General features: G+C 38.6%; 1 protein-coding gene across 2 annotated transcripts; it reads right to left on the bottom strand.

Moving 5' to 3' along the window:
* Positions 1-83: 83 nt before the first annotated feature.
* LOC116296816 (xaa-Pro aminopeptidase 1) lies at positions 84-15,641 on the bottom strand. Of its 2 annotated transcripts, none has more exons than XM_031704910.1 (24): positions 15,503-15,641; positions 11,244-11,381; positions 10,722-10,785; positions 9,601-9,708; positions 9,484-9,524; positions 9,151-9,202; positions 9,047-9,069; positions 8,489-8,618; positions 8,265-8,360; positions 7,815-7,896; positions 7,185-7,338; positions 6,670-6,714; positions 6,440-6,526; positions 5,750-5,800; positions 5,446-5,504; positions 4,655-4,726; positions 3,954-4,019; positions 3,323-3,453; positions 2,426-2,530; positions 2,150-2,251; positions 1,808-1,887; positions 1,595-1,642; positions 1,078-1,128; positions 84-703 (listed from the first exon to the last, which is right to left on the bottom strand). In XM_031704910.1, the coding sequence occupies exons 2-24, from the start codon at positions 11,361-11,363 to the stop codon at positions 587-589; spliced, it is 1,884 nt and encodes a 627-aa protein (XP_031560770.1). In that variant the 5' UTR covers positions 11,364-11,381; positions 15,503-15,641; the 3' UTR covers positions 84-586. The 2 variants fall into 2 exon arrangements, with proteins under 2 accessions (XP_031560770.1, XP_088881551.1); XM_089025425.1 differs by lacking the exon at positions 15,503-15,641 and adding an exon at positions 13,336-13,440.
* Positions 15,642-16,305: the final 664 nt, after the last annotated feature.

Raw genomic sequence — 16,305 nt, 5'->3', positions numbered from 1 at the left:
ATATACGGTTTGCACTCTAGTGGCAAAAACCTTTTAAAAGTTTTAACAGTTTTTAGAGTTTTCCCTCCATAATATTTTAAAAATGGCATGACAAATGCTTTTATTTTTAGCTGCAAAAAAACAGAAACTTGTTGCTAATACAAGAAAAAATGCAGCATGTATCAAGTTTTAGTACTGAGTCAATGAGCATCATAATAGTCTATAGCATAGTTGCTTCTTATGGGCTCCCTGTGTGCAGGCAAGCAGAATCATAGAGCAAAATCATTTAGTTTCTATACTAGAATAACTATTGTACGATTCTTCAACAGAATAACATGGCTAATTCTATGGGCTCCCTGTGTGCAGGCAAGCAGAATCATAGAGCAAAATCCTTTTGTTTCTATACTAGAATTACTATTGTACGATTCTTAATCAGAATAACATGGCTAATTCCATGGGCTCCCTGTGTGCAGGCAAGCAGAATTATAGAACAAAATCATTTTGTTTCTATACTAGAATTACTATTGTATGATTCTTCAACAGAATAACATGGCTAATTCTATGGGAAGCCTGTGTGTATGCAAGGGCTTCACTATACATATTGGCACTATAGTGGTTTTGTTTCAGCAATCAACCAATCAAGTGCCTCCTTCTTTCCTTGTTCTTTGAGGACTGGACCAACTTTAGACAAACACTCAGCATGGTAAGCATTCAGCCATTCAATCTGTTGAGGATACGAAGATATTACATAATATCTTTGAGTGGGGTAAAATTTCTATAAAAAATCTATTAGTTCCCATGAGGGGGGAAAAGGGAACGTATTAATATGTATATTAGAGGGATTCTCTTGCACGCTTGACCCCACGGGCCTGGCATTTTATCAGTCATGCCCAGTAAACGATGGCAAGGCAGGTTGAGAGTGCACATGGCCAAAAAAATTCTCTAAGAAGTGGATGAAAACACAGGCATCCCAGACCTGAAATGTAACTGTTCAAAATATTTTGATGCAGTTGGAAACACTTAACAAGAATATTCACTAAAGGGTTGGCTAGCTGAGGCTTGATGAAGAGACAAAAAGACCTGACAAAGATTACTCACCTCATCTTTAGTGAGAAGTGACATAATCAACATTTTCCTTGAGAACGGCAGCTATAAATGGAAAGATTTAAGGCGAAGGACACTGAGGTTTGCGGCTTTTAGGTTTTGGCCGATTTTTCCATAGTCGTATATGAGTGGGAAACAATATAGCAAATTCGTAGTCGTACGGTAGCCGTACCGCATCAAAAATATCGTATCTTGCCGTAGCTGTAGCTACGCATTGTGATTGGATAAATTATAGGAATACAATGGGAAGCCCAAGGGCGGATCCAGCCAAAATTTTAGGGGGGGGGGGCTAATTGAGTTTAGGGGGGGCTAATTGAGTTTCTTCCGTCAACACAACGGAAAACAATAAAAAAAGCATCTTCTTCATTTTTGTTTTGTTATTGTTTTTCTTCTTTATACCCCCTGGATCTGCCCTTGAAGGCATTTCAATGTCAGTATCGTGTACGTGCTGCATGCGAAAATTATCTATTATACGAGTTGAATGGATAGAATTGTCAAGTATTTAGCTTACAAAGGAAACAGCTTCAAACTTTAGGAATCCACGGTTCCTGTGATTATTCTGTAAATAAATCCAAAAAGGTAAGTAAAAAAGTCAAAAGAAAGACAAGATGCGTGGACATGATGGCGTGTATCCGTGCAGGAGACAGCCAGGGATCTCTAGTACCACCGACATGGCGACGATAAAGAGACATTACAAAAAATATATTTAGCGAAAAATACCTACCTGGAGCTCAGCAGGCCTGACTACGAACATGTTTTCATGACGAAACTTAAACTTCTCCCCTACTTCATAAAATCCAGGTTCTGGAAATCCGTAAAAGATATTAAAATTAAAGGATATGGTGTATTGAAATAGGGATGGTTTTGTATGTTATGAAACGCAAATTGATTAGTATCAAGTATTCTTTGATACTAGAGGTGTGCGACGTTAGTAGAGTTGTTCAGTAATTATAAGCGATGGTGTTCTTGGTGATGAGGATATGACGAATGCAGGTAGAGGAAGAGTTAAGGGGAGCGCAAAAGCAAACAATAACAAAGGGGACAGCAAGGGGACATCGAATCTCACCAATCGTCACAAACATCCCATCCTGCAGAGGGAGTGATAGATAACTCGTCCTGCCCCATGTAAGAGCTTCAGGATTCTGTACTCTGGCAATACAGTAAGGACCTGTAATATAACAAAATATCAACATAAGCAAATATCATGCATACAGCAATACAAACTGTTGAACATCACGCCTTACACAAACAATAGTTTTGCGAAGAAGAGACGGGGAGGATAGACATTTCTAGCTCAGTTGACTCGAAACATACTGAAGACAATAAGTTACAGACTGATTACCTTCCACGACAAGTAACACGTGACCGACACCATGTCCAGTATACAGTAAATAATCCTGTCCGATATCCCATAATGCCTTGCGGGCAAAGGCATCCAGTGCGTGACCTATCGAAAGATGGAAGGGATTCCCATTCCGTAAAATATTAGGTTATAAATAAAGTAGGAGTTATAGTGCGTTTGTTTCATTTACAGGAAAATTACCATCATGTATCAATACTACACAATTGTCATCATTATGAAGGTCATCAATCGTCATCTCTATCAACAGCAACACCAGTTATCATCTTTGTTAAAATTTATCATCATCATCATCATCATCATAAACATCATAAGTTTCATCAATCATCACTGACACCATCAATCACCATCATTATGATCACCACCACCCCAGCTGATCATGATCATCATCGCCGTCTTCATCGTCATCACTAACATCATCAATCACCATTACTATCACCATCATTATGATCACCACCACCCCAGCTGATCATGATCGTGATCACCGTCTTCATCGTCATCACTAACATCATCAATCACCATTACTATCACCATCATTATGAACACCACCACCCCAGCTGATCATGATCGTGATCACCGTCTTCATCGTCATCACTAACATCATCAATCACCATTACTATCACCATCATTATGATCACCACCACCCCAGCTGATCATGATCGTGATCACCGTCTTCATCGTCATCACTAACATCATCAATCACCATTACTATCACCATCATTATGAACACCACCACCCCAGCTGATCATGATCGTGATCACCGTCTTCATCGTCATCACTAACATCATCAATCACCATTACTATCACCATCATTATGATTACCACCACCCCAGCTGATCATGATCATGATCATCGTCATCAACATCATCACAGCTATACCTGTTGTGTTGGTGGGAAAAACTGTTTTCGCAAGATCAATGTGTCCCTTCAACACACGCGTGTAGCATTCTTGGTGCCATGGTGAAGGAGTACCATAATGCATCACGCGCGAGATATTAGTCGTACCGTCTCTGTAGATATATGAAAAATAATCAATGACTCGCTACAGCCGCGAATGAAATCAATCTTGTTATGATAACAAATTCTAGATATTGCACATGCAAGTAAATAGTGTTAATGTTGGCTTCAAGTGCAACCGTCTAAACAAAATGGGAGGAATGTTTTGCGTAAGTGTTCTTCATAGCAGCATAGCAGTCCTTGGAAGTGACCCAGTTCTTTCCCGTCATGCAACAACCTTTAACAATCGAGACAAATCGAATGACAAGGATTCTTGTTTGTGCGGTTTTCGTATGAGTGGAAAAGCGATACTTTGTAGCTTTAACTACGCGTTGTAGGAATTGGAAGAAAGTGGGAAACATTACCATGTTAATACATGCGCATGTCTTACCGTGTACGTGCTGTAAGTCACTACCGTCTGTTTCCCACTCATACGTTAACTGCTTTAAACATTTGAGAATGGAATTAGCTCCATAATTAATGCAGATGTATTGGTAAAAGAAAAAATCCTTACAAATAGTGTCTTCCTGACGCGTTAAAGTACATCCCTTTGTCAGTTATCGTCTTGCCAGTTTCGGAGCTAAAACAATAATGAAATAAATTTTATTAATGAAATAACTTTGGGCGGGACAAAAATATCTTTTAATTGGAGAATCGTGTTTCATCAAACATATTTACTCGTAAAGATATTCCGAGCTAGCTCTATTTTGAAATATCTTGCGTCAACAGGGTATCTTTATAGAAACAATTCAATTCCAAGCTTTCGGATATCAACATCATCACCCGTCATCATCGTTTCGGATCTCTGGCCCATCTTCAGTGAAAGGCGGCCATGCATGAGGCACCCTGCCATCACCTATCCGTCCAATCAGATCTCTCGGTAACGACAAGAAGAATTTATTCATTTCATTTGTGAAGGCGCGTCTGTTTTCCCGCCTAAGTTGTTGGGCTGGATTATAGTAGAGTTGCTTCTTGTTTTTTTCTGTGTGTTTCAAAAGTTTTTCTCCGGGTTTCCTTCCAGCTCCACAAAAATCAAATTCTAAATTTCATCATGGAACAAGGGTCACATAACAGTACACTATTAAAGAGTGTTATTCTCGAAAAACAAGAACGATTTAAGGGACAAAATCAAAATCTTGTTACTCAGCGCCAAAGACAAATCTTAATTTATTATATTCTCTTGAAATCCAGAAAAAAACTGATTCTGTTCAGTACCTGTCACTAGGGTTTCCATCTCCAAAAAAAGAGTGCGTCTTGAAGGAGAGGTCCAGAAAATCATTTTGCTGCCTAATGAGACAAAATAAATATCCTCATTATAATACATATATTATAAAGTAGTATTAGCTATTCCGAGGTTGTTGAGGAAAAAACTGGATGGAGCTGGCATTGCGGTGCATGTCGGGAGCACATTTCCAAGATGGCGTCTATTTCATCCCCTGAAACAATCCCAAAATGCACTGCAATGCCAACTTCACCTAGTGTTTTTCCTTAAACTCGGAGCGGATAACAGACTCCTTGTAGTAAATCCCAGCCTAGGAGGGGGGAGGGGGAGGGGGGGGGGGGTCAAAGCAATGAAAAATGTCAACATCAATTAAGATTTTCTTGATTGGAAAAGAATCGAAATTAGTGTATGCAAGGAGTCTACATTATTTCATTCGTGAACTTTGGGAAGCATGAATAAGACAATATCCTAATATTAGTATTTGTATACTTCATCTACTATGACCAAATAATTTACTACTTACTAGAGATAGCTTAGGCCTAGGGAAAACGTCGAACTTTCCATCCACCGAACTTAATTACATCAAAGAATCCCGCCTCATTATCATCTGATATCCATTGTTTTTAATGAGTTCGGTGCATGGAAAGTTCGACGTTTGCCCTAGGCCTTACTGGCTTGTATAGCCACCTCTAGAGTTCGTGTGAATGAACAAATTGTCAGTATATTACTAATGTTAGATAAAGCTTTTTTCATCATCATCATCATATTATCATTATCTTCATACTTGCAAAATTCCTCCTGTTGTGTAGCAGCTGAGACCTCCGTCACGTGACCTTTAGGAATCTTTAAAGTAAAAAAAAAAGACAAAAAATCAAATACTAACCCACACACTTGAGAAAGTTAATTTTTGATATGTGTGGCTGTAGAGGTCTTTTCTGAGTTCGTCTAGCTTCAGTACAACAAACATTTTATAAGGCATGATAAACAAAAGATGTTTGCACCCAAGCTAGACCACAATGCACCATGTTATTTATCTCAGAGAAGGCCTGTGTTTCTGATGACTAGGAAAACAAGCGCGCAATTTTCACCTCTCGTTCAAGCCACGACCAGAACTCACAGAGAGCAACAGCGTCACGAATCTACAAGAAACAAAAACAAGAGATAACATAAGAAAAACTGCGCCTCATAGTACTGACTGATACCCCATGAAACTCCGTGTACTAGCGTATCAAGCCAGCTGAGTTAGCTGAGTTCCCCGAAAGGAATAATATGTCAAATATTTTTGGTTAGCATTTCCTAGCAGGGACTGAGTATGATGAAGATTTCTCGCGTTGAATGAACTAGTATTCCACCATGAGTTCAACTGCAGGTAGCATTTACGACAAATTTAAAGAATGAAAAATTCATATTTCAAGGGTTCTCTTAGTCTCTTAGGTTCTTTAAGTGTCGGTCGGATGCGAGGGAGACTAGGGTTTCCTTTGCAGAATCATGGGAAATGCTAATCAAAATATGATGTTGAATCCTCAATTCTGATTGGTTGACCTTGAGTTTGTTCTGAAGGTCAACGCAGCTGGAGTCAATCCACAAGATTCTCGTACTATGCTCCACGTATTCTGACACGTCGCGTTCATAACTCGTGACACACAAAATTTCAGCAAATTTGTCTTAAACTCTTTGATATTTATTAGGCCACCAGGCAATTACGCGGGCTAGCGAGGATACAGAAGAAAGCCTTCAAAAATAATGAAGAAATAATGTAAATATATCTGCAAACGTACATGGCAATCCTTCATTCCCTGGATCTCTACAGGATTCTTGACGGCCTTACCACGACCAGTGGGTATCAATTCCATCAACGTGCGCTCCTATTCATAAACACAAGCAAATAACATCCTGAGTATTTAGGGGGGGAAACGTCAAGTGGGCTCCCTGTGTCAATACTCGTTCCCACTGAGGGATAGCCTTTCCAAGACGGCAGAGAAAGCCCTGAGAGGGACGATGTACTAACCTCGTCCATTAGTGTTCCTATGGCAGAATTTATGTCAGGAGATATCTATGAGATGAAAAATTCAACTGATAAATTGTGTGATAAAAAGAGTGTTAAAAAGAGGTCTCTATCATTACAAGCTCACCGTTCGTCTCGCTTCGATGCAAAGGCCCGGCTACCTTTCAAGATGGCGCAGGGAACCGTGAAGGGGCTATTACTCATTCTATTATTTTTGATAAATAAACATGAAACGATTACTGCAACTGCAACTTGTCTCGCAACATATTTTTTCACACTGCGCTGTAGGTTACACGCTGCAATGCTCCATGCAACTTGTGTCGCAACGCCGTTGTATCGGGAAATTGCTTCGTGTAATCGCGACTTAACACGCTAAATTTTAAATTTGATTTGTGAATCAGCCATGCCATGACTTTGTTCACCCCTGAGAGGTTGTTTCAGGGCGTTCATAAAATTTTAAAGGAAAACGTACAGACTCCGCTAAACGAAAACTTAGGTAAACTATATCTTAACATTACCCAAACGCTCTTTTTTAGCTTGTTCAGCTCCATGACAGCTTCCTTGATGTCCTCATATGGACGGATTTCTACCTTCTCTTCATTCTTGCGGTTCCCGTCCACGTTAAGATGGCTGCGAACATCGTCTGTTACTTTACTCTCGTCGACGAAGAGACTGGAAAAGGGAAATAATTCAAATCAAGAGAAAATACAGAAGAGAAGCAATCTCTCATATTCAGGGTTGTAACGATTATAGGCACCGGTTGATGCTATTTTTTTAGCTTGGATTCATTTTGTGAAAAGAACATGAACGTAGTGAGGGGAGGGGGGAGGCATACAAATGATCAACTAAAAGACGCCTGAAATGCTTCGTTTTTTCTCTATTTCGTCGGGCTTCCTGTGGTTTTGGCGGCAATAATTTTCGTAGCAAAACGCGTGTGCTAGCCACTTCAACTCTTGTACTCTCGCCACGCCAATGAAAATGAACCTGATTGGTTCAAAATCAATTCAGGCCTGGATAAAGAGGCCTTTCGGTAACATCGAAAATTGCTGCCGCAGATTTCTTCTCTTCCTTAATTTCCTCTTATTTTTTAAAATGTTATTGTTATCGTTATTGATATAAATAATTGAGGAATGAAAATCGAGGCGTACCTTATTTGGTCAGGTGTAATTACTGCAAAACCATAGAAGATGAAATGGTGTTGGATATCCCTTCCACGAAGATTGAACAGCCCTGGCAAAAAAAATATTATCTTATTTTACATTGCTACTTGAATAAGAAGAGCGCTTTTTATGTTTCTGAGACCCAGACATCTCCTAACGCGGCACGTTTTCTTGTGTTTGTCGTCCGTCCATCAAACTAACAACGACGATCGTACTAACTTTGTAATTCTTTATTTGACGGAAGCCAAAACTCCAGGTTTTATATGTACAATCTAGACTCGAATCGTACAGCAGTGGAAAATAGGAAAATTTTCTTTTGCTTAACGTGCGAACCAAAGCCTTTAACTAGTCTAGGATTCCTGCCTTAACTCGCTGATAGCCACATTAATGGTGGTGCGCATGCGCAATACGATAAGCTTGGCGATCTGGTGTACTCACAGGCCAGCTCGTCAAGATTGGAGATGACAATTGCAAAGACATTCTTTCTTTTGAGCGTTTCTCGCACTTCTTGAACCTTGTCCTGCCAAGATTTCCCTGTGAGATATATTTTTAAAAAAATGCGTAAGCCATTGATACGCATGCGCGCTCTATCCCTTATCGTGATCACAACTGTTTCTGAAATTTGAATAGAACTTTTCAAAAATTCTCAACTTGTAAAGTACCTGCATATTTCAAATCCAGAACAAAAAATTTTTCTTGGTTTGATTTGAAGACTATTCCTTGTTCTTCTCTTATGACGTCAACCAAGTCACGTGACACAGGAACAAGGGTGTGGCCAGATATAGAGAGGGCCTGGGAAAGTACGATATGATTATGGCTTAAGCTTTAAATATTACTTCAAAAGACCCTTTTAACTGGAGGATTTTTTTTCCATTTTTAAACCATGTCATTCCTTGAGTATCGCGTTTTCGTTTACCAGTTGTACTTCGATATGGATACAACTCACACAAAGAATCTTATTCTCAAGAGAATGACACGTGGTCTGAAATGGGACATTACATCCAAGCTGCAGAAGTCTATAGACCCCTTGCATGTGACGTCAAAGCAGCTCAATCTGGGGGTCAAAATAAAAAGATTCCCTTAATTGAGATCTTTTCTAATTTTGATCCCCTGGTAAGAATTTAGAGCAAGGAGTCTATTTTAGTGGCTGCGAACTCAGTTTCAAGACGCGGTTGCATCTGTTATAAAATTTAATAATGAAATATTAATTTGTGTCTTACCTTGTTCAAAACTTTCCAAGAATCTAATGGAAAACAATACAGAAGAAACTTCTTAATACTCATAGTGAATAAATATTATCAAGATTTCATGTGATACTACTCACCCAGTGATATGTAGCGAGGGTTGACTCCAATTCGTGAGTTGGGTGGAAGCTCCTAGCAACGAAACAAAAAAAGAATGAAAAGAAAAAAGAATGAATGATGGACGGACGGACGGACGAAAGCACGAGCAAGAGAACAAACGAACGAACGAACGAACGAACGAAGCTAGGAACGAAGAAAAGAACGAACGAACGAACGAACGAACGAACGAAGAGGAACGGGAAAAAAGAAAGCAAGCAAAGGATGAATGAAAGAAGAAAAGAAATCGTGATTTCTTGAATTCTTTACATCTAAAAATTAACATCAAGCATGGATAACATTTACATAACGCTTACCTTAATGAGGAATTCGTCAACAGTGGGGTTGGAGGGTATACCTTATAACAAAAAGCATAGCTTAGTTCATAATGGGTGTTCTAATGCATAATATAATAGCTTATTATTCATACATACCATTCAAGAAAGGAGTCCAGTTGTCGCGGTCAATATCGTTCAGTGCCTGGTCATGGAAAAGTACGCTGGTCCAGACTACTGCCTTGTTGGATGTCACAACTGACGTTGCTACATGAGAGGGAATGAAAACTTATAGTCAGAGCTGAGGATCATTCCAAGACATTAGAGACCTTTATCTCGACTTTCTTGCTAGGTACCGCAAACCTCAAACTACAGTTCGACGTCAGGCGTTTTACGTCAAACTTTCGACGTTTAGAAAGGCGTCATAACGAAGTTGTTCATAGTGCTGGAAGAGCTGTCTTATCGCATTTCATTGGTGCTGAGTGTTTCTCCGTGCTTGCGGGCGTGTTTCTAGGCGGTAAACCTGATGCTAAAGGTCTCTAATATTATTTCTGAAATATCCGTAGATATATATTGAGGCGCCGTATGGACGTCCGAACTGAAGGTAACAGATCTCTTTACTTTGGTCGAAAGGTTCCCCCCAGGTTTTTCCATTTGAAACCACGTGTCATTCCCTAGAGCAACATTTCTTTGTATAACGGTTGTGCTTGACAAGGCACATGAATATGGATACAACTCAAACAAAGAATATTATTCTTCAAAGGAATGACACGTGGTCTGAAATGGGAAAACATTACGCCCAAACTAAAGAGGTCTATTAAGGCCGAATCGCCCTTGATATGGACACGTATTTCGTTCGATAAACGTTGTCATCGCCAAAGGCGATAGGCAATAGGCAAAATGCGATGTGAGATTGGTCATTCCAAGATCCAAGAATAGCTGCAATGGCTTGTGTTTCTGCTTCTTATTCTCGTCAAGAAAATGGAACTTAGTGTTGAGACTGATTCAATGTTGTTTGTATTCAACGAAACGTACCATTCCCATGTCGCAATGACCTATCGCCTGTCTTATGTTTATTGAAATAGGTGTACACGAAGGAATCAGCTAGGGAGAGACTAGCTGCTGACTCCCAGACTGACCGTAACCACAGTTAATCCTTTCTCATCTGCAACGCACGTCGATTTCAAGAGGAAAATATATTTGTGATTCTGGATTCTATTTGTTTCTTTTAAAATCATTGAAGTATAAACAATAATTTGAACTCCAATCTCTCTCGTTACCTTTTCCTGCGAAGAACCCGCTGATTGTATGAGTGCGGCAATCTTCCTGGGGTATGTATTGGCTCTATAGGACAAAAATATTCTTATTCGACTTATTCTTTCATAATAGGCTGCAATCGGGACGTTAACCACAATGTTGACCATGTTTTCGACCAATATCGTTCCCAGAGCAATCTCGTATCCAGAGCCTGCGTTTCTTCTGATCTGGCAGAGCCCTAGTTCTTCGCCGCAGGCCAGAAGAAACGCAGGCTCTGGGTACGAGATTGTTCCCAGAGCCGTTAATTCTTACTGCGCATACTCGACGAAAGTCACTCCCAATTTTTACTGCGCATGCTCGGCGAAATAATTTTAATAATTCAATTTCGCCGAGCATGCAAGCTCAAAAAGAAATAGCGGCTGTCGGAACGACGTGCGAGCACGATACCGTCGGAGGGCGCACAATCAGTCTAGCTAATGAAGCCGGATCGATTAGAATAAATTCTATATTTTTATTAGAAAAATAAAATAAAAAAGAGATCTTACTTGGTGGGCATCGGTATTTGGTACAAGATAAGCTTGAAGAGGTTTCCCAACATATGAAGAATCAGCCATAAGAGACCTGAGACGGACTAAGTTTGCCCTAACGTGGGTCACGTTTGTCATTATCTTGTCCTTGGTGTTCTGGAAGTAAACAAAGTAAATTTATTCCATATTCTGGAAGGTTGACCGTGGAAGAATTGTCGTGGAACTTTTGCAAAGAAATGCATTTGTCTAGCCCGATAACAAGGCTGTTGTAGCATGCGATGCGTTACTGGCATACATTTTTTTTGCAAAAATGCCTTAGGCTAAAAAATTCATATTTTCGTCAGTTTAAGGGCAATCATTACGAAACTTTGCAAGTTTACTATTACCGATGTGACAAATTTGAAAGTAAACTCTCCCCCCCCTCCCCCCCATTAATTAAGTACCTTATAATGTCACGCTAGTGTGACAAGGGTCTATTGAATCAAATGACGCAAACGGGCCAAATGAGTACATTCTTTCCTTGATGACAAGAGAAATACAAGCTCGAATTTCTGTTAGAATTACTTGACAATCTTTTACCTACGACTTCAGTTCACTGCTTTTTTGAATATCTCCAGAGATTATGTCATCGAATTCCAAGCGGATTATGTCACACAGTCTAGGTCACGCATGACACGAGATAAACCCGGGGGGGGGGGGGGGGGGGTACTCCGCCAGGATTTGGGTAGGGCTATTCCATATGATTGGGCCTCGAAAGTCAAGACTATTTCTGCCCAGTTCATAGTTCTTTAATCTAATTTGTATTATTTCTCAATTGACACGGTTTTCTTTGTTATTCACAAGGCTTTATTTTTGTTTTAAAAATCAACCACACCCTAAATCCATTGTTTGATGTAGGTTCTTAAATTCGGCAGAAAACTCAGATTCTTAAAGCCGGGGGCAGAATTGATATCAACAGGGAAGAACGGGGCTGAATTATAAACCCGAAATAGGTTTTTAATTACTTTTCCTTATACTTGCCCGAGAGAACGCAAGGTATGAAAACAATACTATTTTTATTTCTATCGGAACAATAAGCCTTTTCACAGTTTAAGGATCGATTCCACTGCGCATGCGATTTTATCCCGAATTTCTCACCTTCTTTTGTTTAATTAAGAACAAAGAAGGTTTAGACAAAAGAATGTAGAAATTCGGGATTCGCATGCGCAGTGGAATCGATACTTAAACTGTGAAAAGGCTTATAGAGTGCAAACGCGGATATATTGTACTCTATTTCCAAAAGAACAAAGCAACAGTAATCTATCTCTCTGAATTCATTATAATTTAGTATTTCGTGTTTTGCATCAAAACAATGGAATTTAGGGCTTAGTTGATATTTTAAACCAGTTCAAAGGCACGGGCTCGGTTTTGCATTAGAATTCAAGACCTCGGGCCTGCGGCCCTCTGTCTTGAATTCTAATGCAAAACCTTGTCCTAGCGTTTGAACCTTCATATAACCCTCATAATAAATGCGAGGTTAGTATATAGTTATTAACCCGGTTAATAACTATATATAGACCGTTCGCACTTATAATGAGCAACATTTGATAAAAAACCTTCTCAATTGAGAAATAAAATACTTACAGTCAAACAAGCTCACGCGTTGACCCCTAGAGTCGATTAATGATTTGAATTTTCGAATTTCGATTTCATTATTCAGTTGAAATTTACAACGTCAAAAACGAAGATATGAAAATTCCAGTCAACTTCAAATTCAATATACGACATTTTGATTGGTTAATCAGTGCTAACACAGCCGGAAGACCAAGAATGGCGGCCAGAAATAGTCTTGGCAGTGTTTATGTGCCAGGAAGGCCTTTACCTGATATTATTCAATCATCAATCAATCCAATCCTTTATTTGTTAAAGCAGGTTAGGTTTACAAAATTTTAAAACAAATATTGCATCGACAGCCAACGGCTGATGTGGACCTGCTATATATATATATATATATATATATATAAGAATATGATAAAATATAATAACCACTACTATAATTTAAAGAATTTAAAATGTAAAGGACTGGTGTAAGATTAAATTAATCATAATTAAAATCTGAACATACACCTACTTGGAAGAATGCCACCACAGGAAGAAAGGGGACACAAGCAATCCAGGCCACCATCCCCCCATGACAGAGCTCCAACAAGCAGGTGTACATATTATATGTAAATTAAATAAATAAAAAATAAATAAAATACTAAAATAAACTTAATAATAGGCTTAATAATAAATAAAATCATCCTTCTTATTTGAAACAACAATAGCTTCTTTGTTAAATGAAAATTGGAGAATATCTTTAGAATGCTTTCTTAAGATTGCTTTAAACCCTTCTTTACTGATAGTATTAGTAAGTTTGACTTTCTTATTTATAAAATTCCAGATATTTGGACCCCTATATTGTAAAGAACTCCTGCCTAATTCAGACTTTACCCGAATGATATTTAATTGATTACTGAATCTTGTTGATCTAGATGATTTAGAAAATAAATCCAAAATTTGGCTAGGGGCAGCCCCTGTGAAAACTTGATGCATCTTAAGTAATATGCGTCTCTTTAATAAATAATTTATAGGAAGCCAGTTACATTGAGACAAGCATAAACTACTTTCTAATGAAGAAGGAAGATGATTAATTATACGACATGCTCGAGCATGTATATGATCTAAACTATTAAGTAGTGATGGGGAACAATTTCCCCACACCGATACTCCATAAGTAACACTAGGTATAATTGTTTTAAAATATATTTCTTCTAGGGCTAACTTAGGTAAATGTGACATTTTTCTTAGAGCATCAACTTTTTTGGAAAAAGAAGTTCTAACTACGTCCACTTGTGCATGCCAAGAGAGTCTGTTATCAATTGTAACACCAAGACAGGTTGTGAAATTGACAAACTTCACAAAGCCAGGGCCAAAGTGTAAAGGCTGCAAAGGACCAATAAACTGTTGCTTTTTCAATATCATAGCTTCAGTTTTGGAAGGGTGGATTGTCAATTTATTTAAAGAGCACCACTTAGATATCTGTACCATAAGACCATTTAGAGATGAAATAACTTGGGCAACACTTGACCCGATTAAGTAGATTGTAGTGTCATCAGCGTACATCATGACAGAGCCGTCTTTTACTTGATCAGGTAGGTCATTAGTATAGATAGTATACAGTCTTGGGCCAAGCAAGGATCCCTGAGGGACACCAAATCTAATAGGAAGAAGGACAGATCTTTTGTTGTTTACTTCTGTATATTGATATCTATCAAGTAGGTAGTTCATTAGCCACTGATGTAATGGACCAGAGATGCCAACTGCATTGAGCTTTAAGGATAGGATTTCAAGTGACATAGTGTCAAAAGCTTTTTTAAAGTCGATAAATATAGCTCCAACAGTTAGGCCTTTTTCCATAGCTAGCTTCCACTTTTCTGTCATGGTGAGAAGTAAGTCCTCTGAAGAGAGTCCTTTTCTAAAGCCCCATTGGTGCTTACTTAGAAGGCCACAATCTTGTAGATGACTATCAATGATAGAGCAAATTTGATTTTCTAGGAGCTTTCCAGGAATGCTGAGTAAAGAAATTGGCCTGTAATTTGAAACTTCAGAGAAGGAACCTTTTTTATGAACTGGAGTAATTTTGGCTTGTTTGCATATATCAGGAAATTTGTTCAAACATGAGCTTTTGTGGAAGACTGTAAATAGACCATTAGCAGCAGAAGATTTTATCAGGGATAAGGCTTGTGATGAAATGCCGTCTGGACCAGAGGCCTTCTTGGCTTTCACCTTCTCAAGGTCTTTAGCAATCTGGATAACATTTTTTCATCACGAGTCGAATAATGAACTGAATTTTCATTTGAATATTGCAATATTGCATTATTCCGGTTCGTACGTATAAAAGGAATAATTGCCTAATGATTTCATTAATCGAATCTAGGGGTCAATGCTTGAGCTTGTTTGACTGTAATTACCGAGAACGTCGGCAATAAGCCTATACATCCCTCGGGCCTGCGGCCCTCGGGATGTATATGGCTTATTGCCTCCGTTCTCGGTAACTAACTCTAATCTAAAACACCTTTTCTTTCAGTTGTAATGAAGTTGAAATTTTGTGACAATCTATAATCAGACTCTTTGATCTTAAAGACCTCTGTTGCTATTTTACGTTTATATAGATATCCTAGATTCTGCCACTTAGATAGTTTTAGAATTTCCCAATCCATTGCCTTAGTAGATATCTTATGGATAATACTTTTTACCTTGTTTTACCGTCAGACCGGATTGTTTCATTTACCCACAAGATTGCAAAATAAAGTCGCGTCACGACGACCAAGACTTGTTATGTTAGACTATGTCTAGTCTTCCTCGCATCCGTTTTAAGTGTCGGTCGTCGCGCAACGCTCCCACATCTTGTCACGACATGAATGGAGACAATACACAGGGAACCCAAATACACAAATAGTTGATAAGCACAGGGAGCCCGATTTAGATAAAAGTAAAAGGTGAAAATAAGATAAGAAAAATTCGATTCAACTATTAATTTTTATTCTTGGTCAAATTAGTGTCCTCCAAAACACGAGTGAAAACAATCGATCAAAAATGTACTGCGACATTACGTCGGATCAGCGCTTCTAGAACCACAGGAAAGCCAATTGAAATAAAAGAGAATGGTGGAAAAATAAAATCGGAAAAATCAATTTTTAAAAAAAAATTCGAGGTCAAGATAATGTTCTCTGTAATACAAAAGAGTAAACATATCGATAAGAAATAAACTAGAACATTTTTCTTTGCGCGCGTCTTTGTTTCCCTATATAATTTCCTATGGTATCTAATGTCCAGTCGTTGATATGTATAAATACTCTAATTTTTCCGCACACTAACCGGGAATAAAACTGACCAATCAGATCGTTATTATCGGCAGGTAAACGGTGTTGCTATGGGTACTAAGCTGGGCTCTAGTTATGCCAATTTGTTTGTTGGTTATATCGAAAACCTTGTTTTTCAACAATATACTGGACCTAAACCTGAGTTTTTTGGACGGTATATTGATGATTGTATTGGT

The sequence above is a fragment of the Actinia tenebrosa genome, unplaced genomic scaffold (genome assembly GCF_029948245.1).
Source record: "Actinia tenebrosa isolate PJP-AT-01 unplaced genomic scaffold, QUT_ActTen_1.0 PGA_scaffold0__85_contigs__length_37466705, whole genome shotgun sequence".
In the NCBI taxonomy this organism is placed as follows: domain Eukaryota; kingdom Metazoa; phylum Cnidaria; class Anthozoa; order Actiniaria; family Actiniidae; genus Actinia; species Actinia tenebrosa.
This window is presented reverse-complemented; position numbering and strand designations above follow the sequence as displayed.

Excerpts from the sequence above, each read along its gene's own strand:
- LOC116296816 (XM_089025425.1), bottom strand. The coding sequence starts at position 13,425 with ATGTACACCTGCTTGTTGGAGCTCTGTCATGGGGGGATGGTGGCCTGG. Across the intron at positions 9,203-9,483 it reads TTGACGAATTCCTCATTAAG|GAGCTTCCACCCAACTCACG; the intron begins GTAAGCGTTATG and ends TTTCGTTGCTAG. Across the intron at positions 2,252-2,425 it reads CGTGTTACTTGTCGTGGAAG|GTCCTTACTGTATTGCCAGA; the intron begins GTAATCAGTCTG and ends GTTATATTACAG.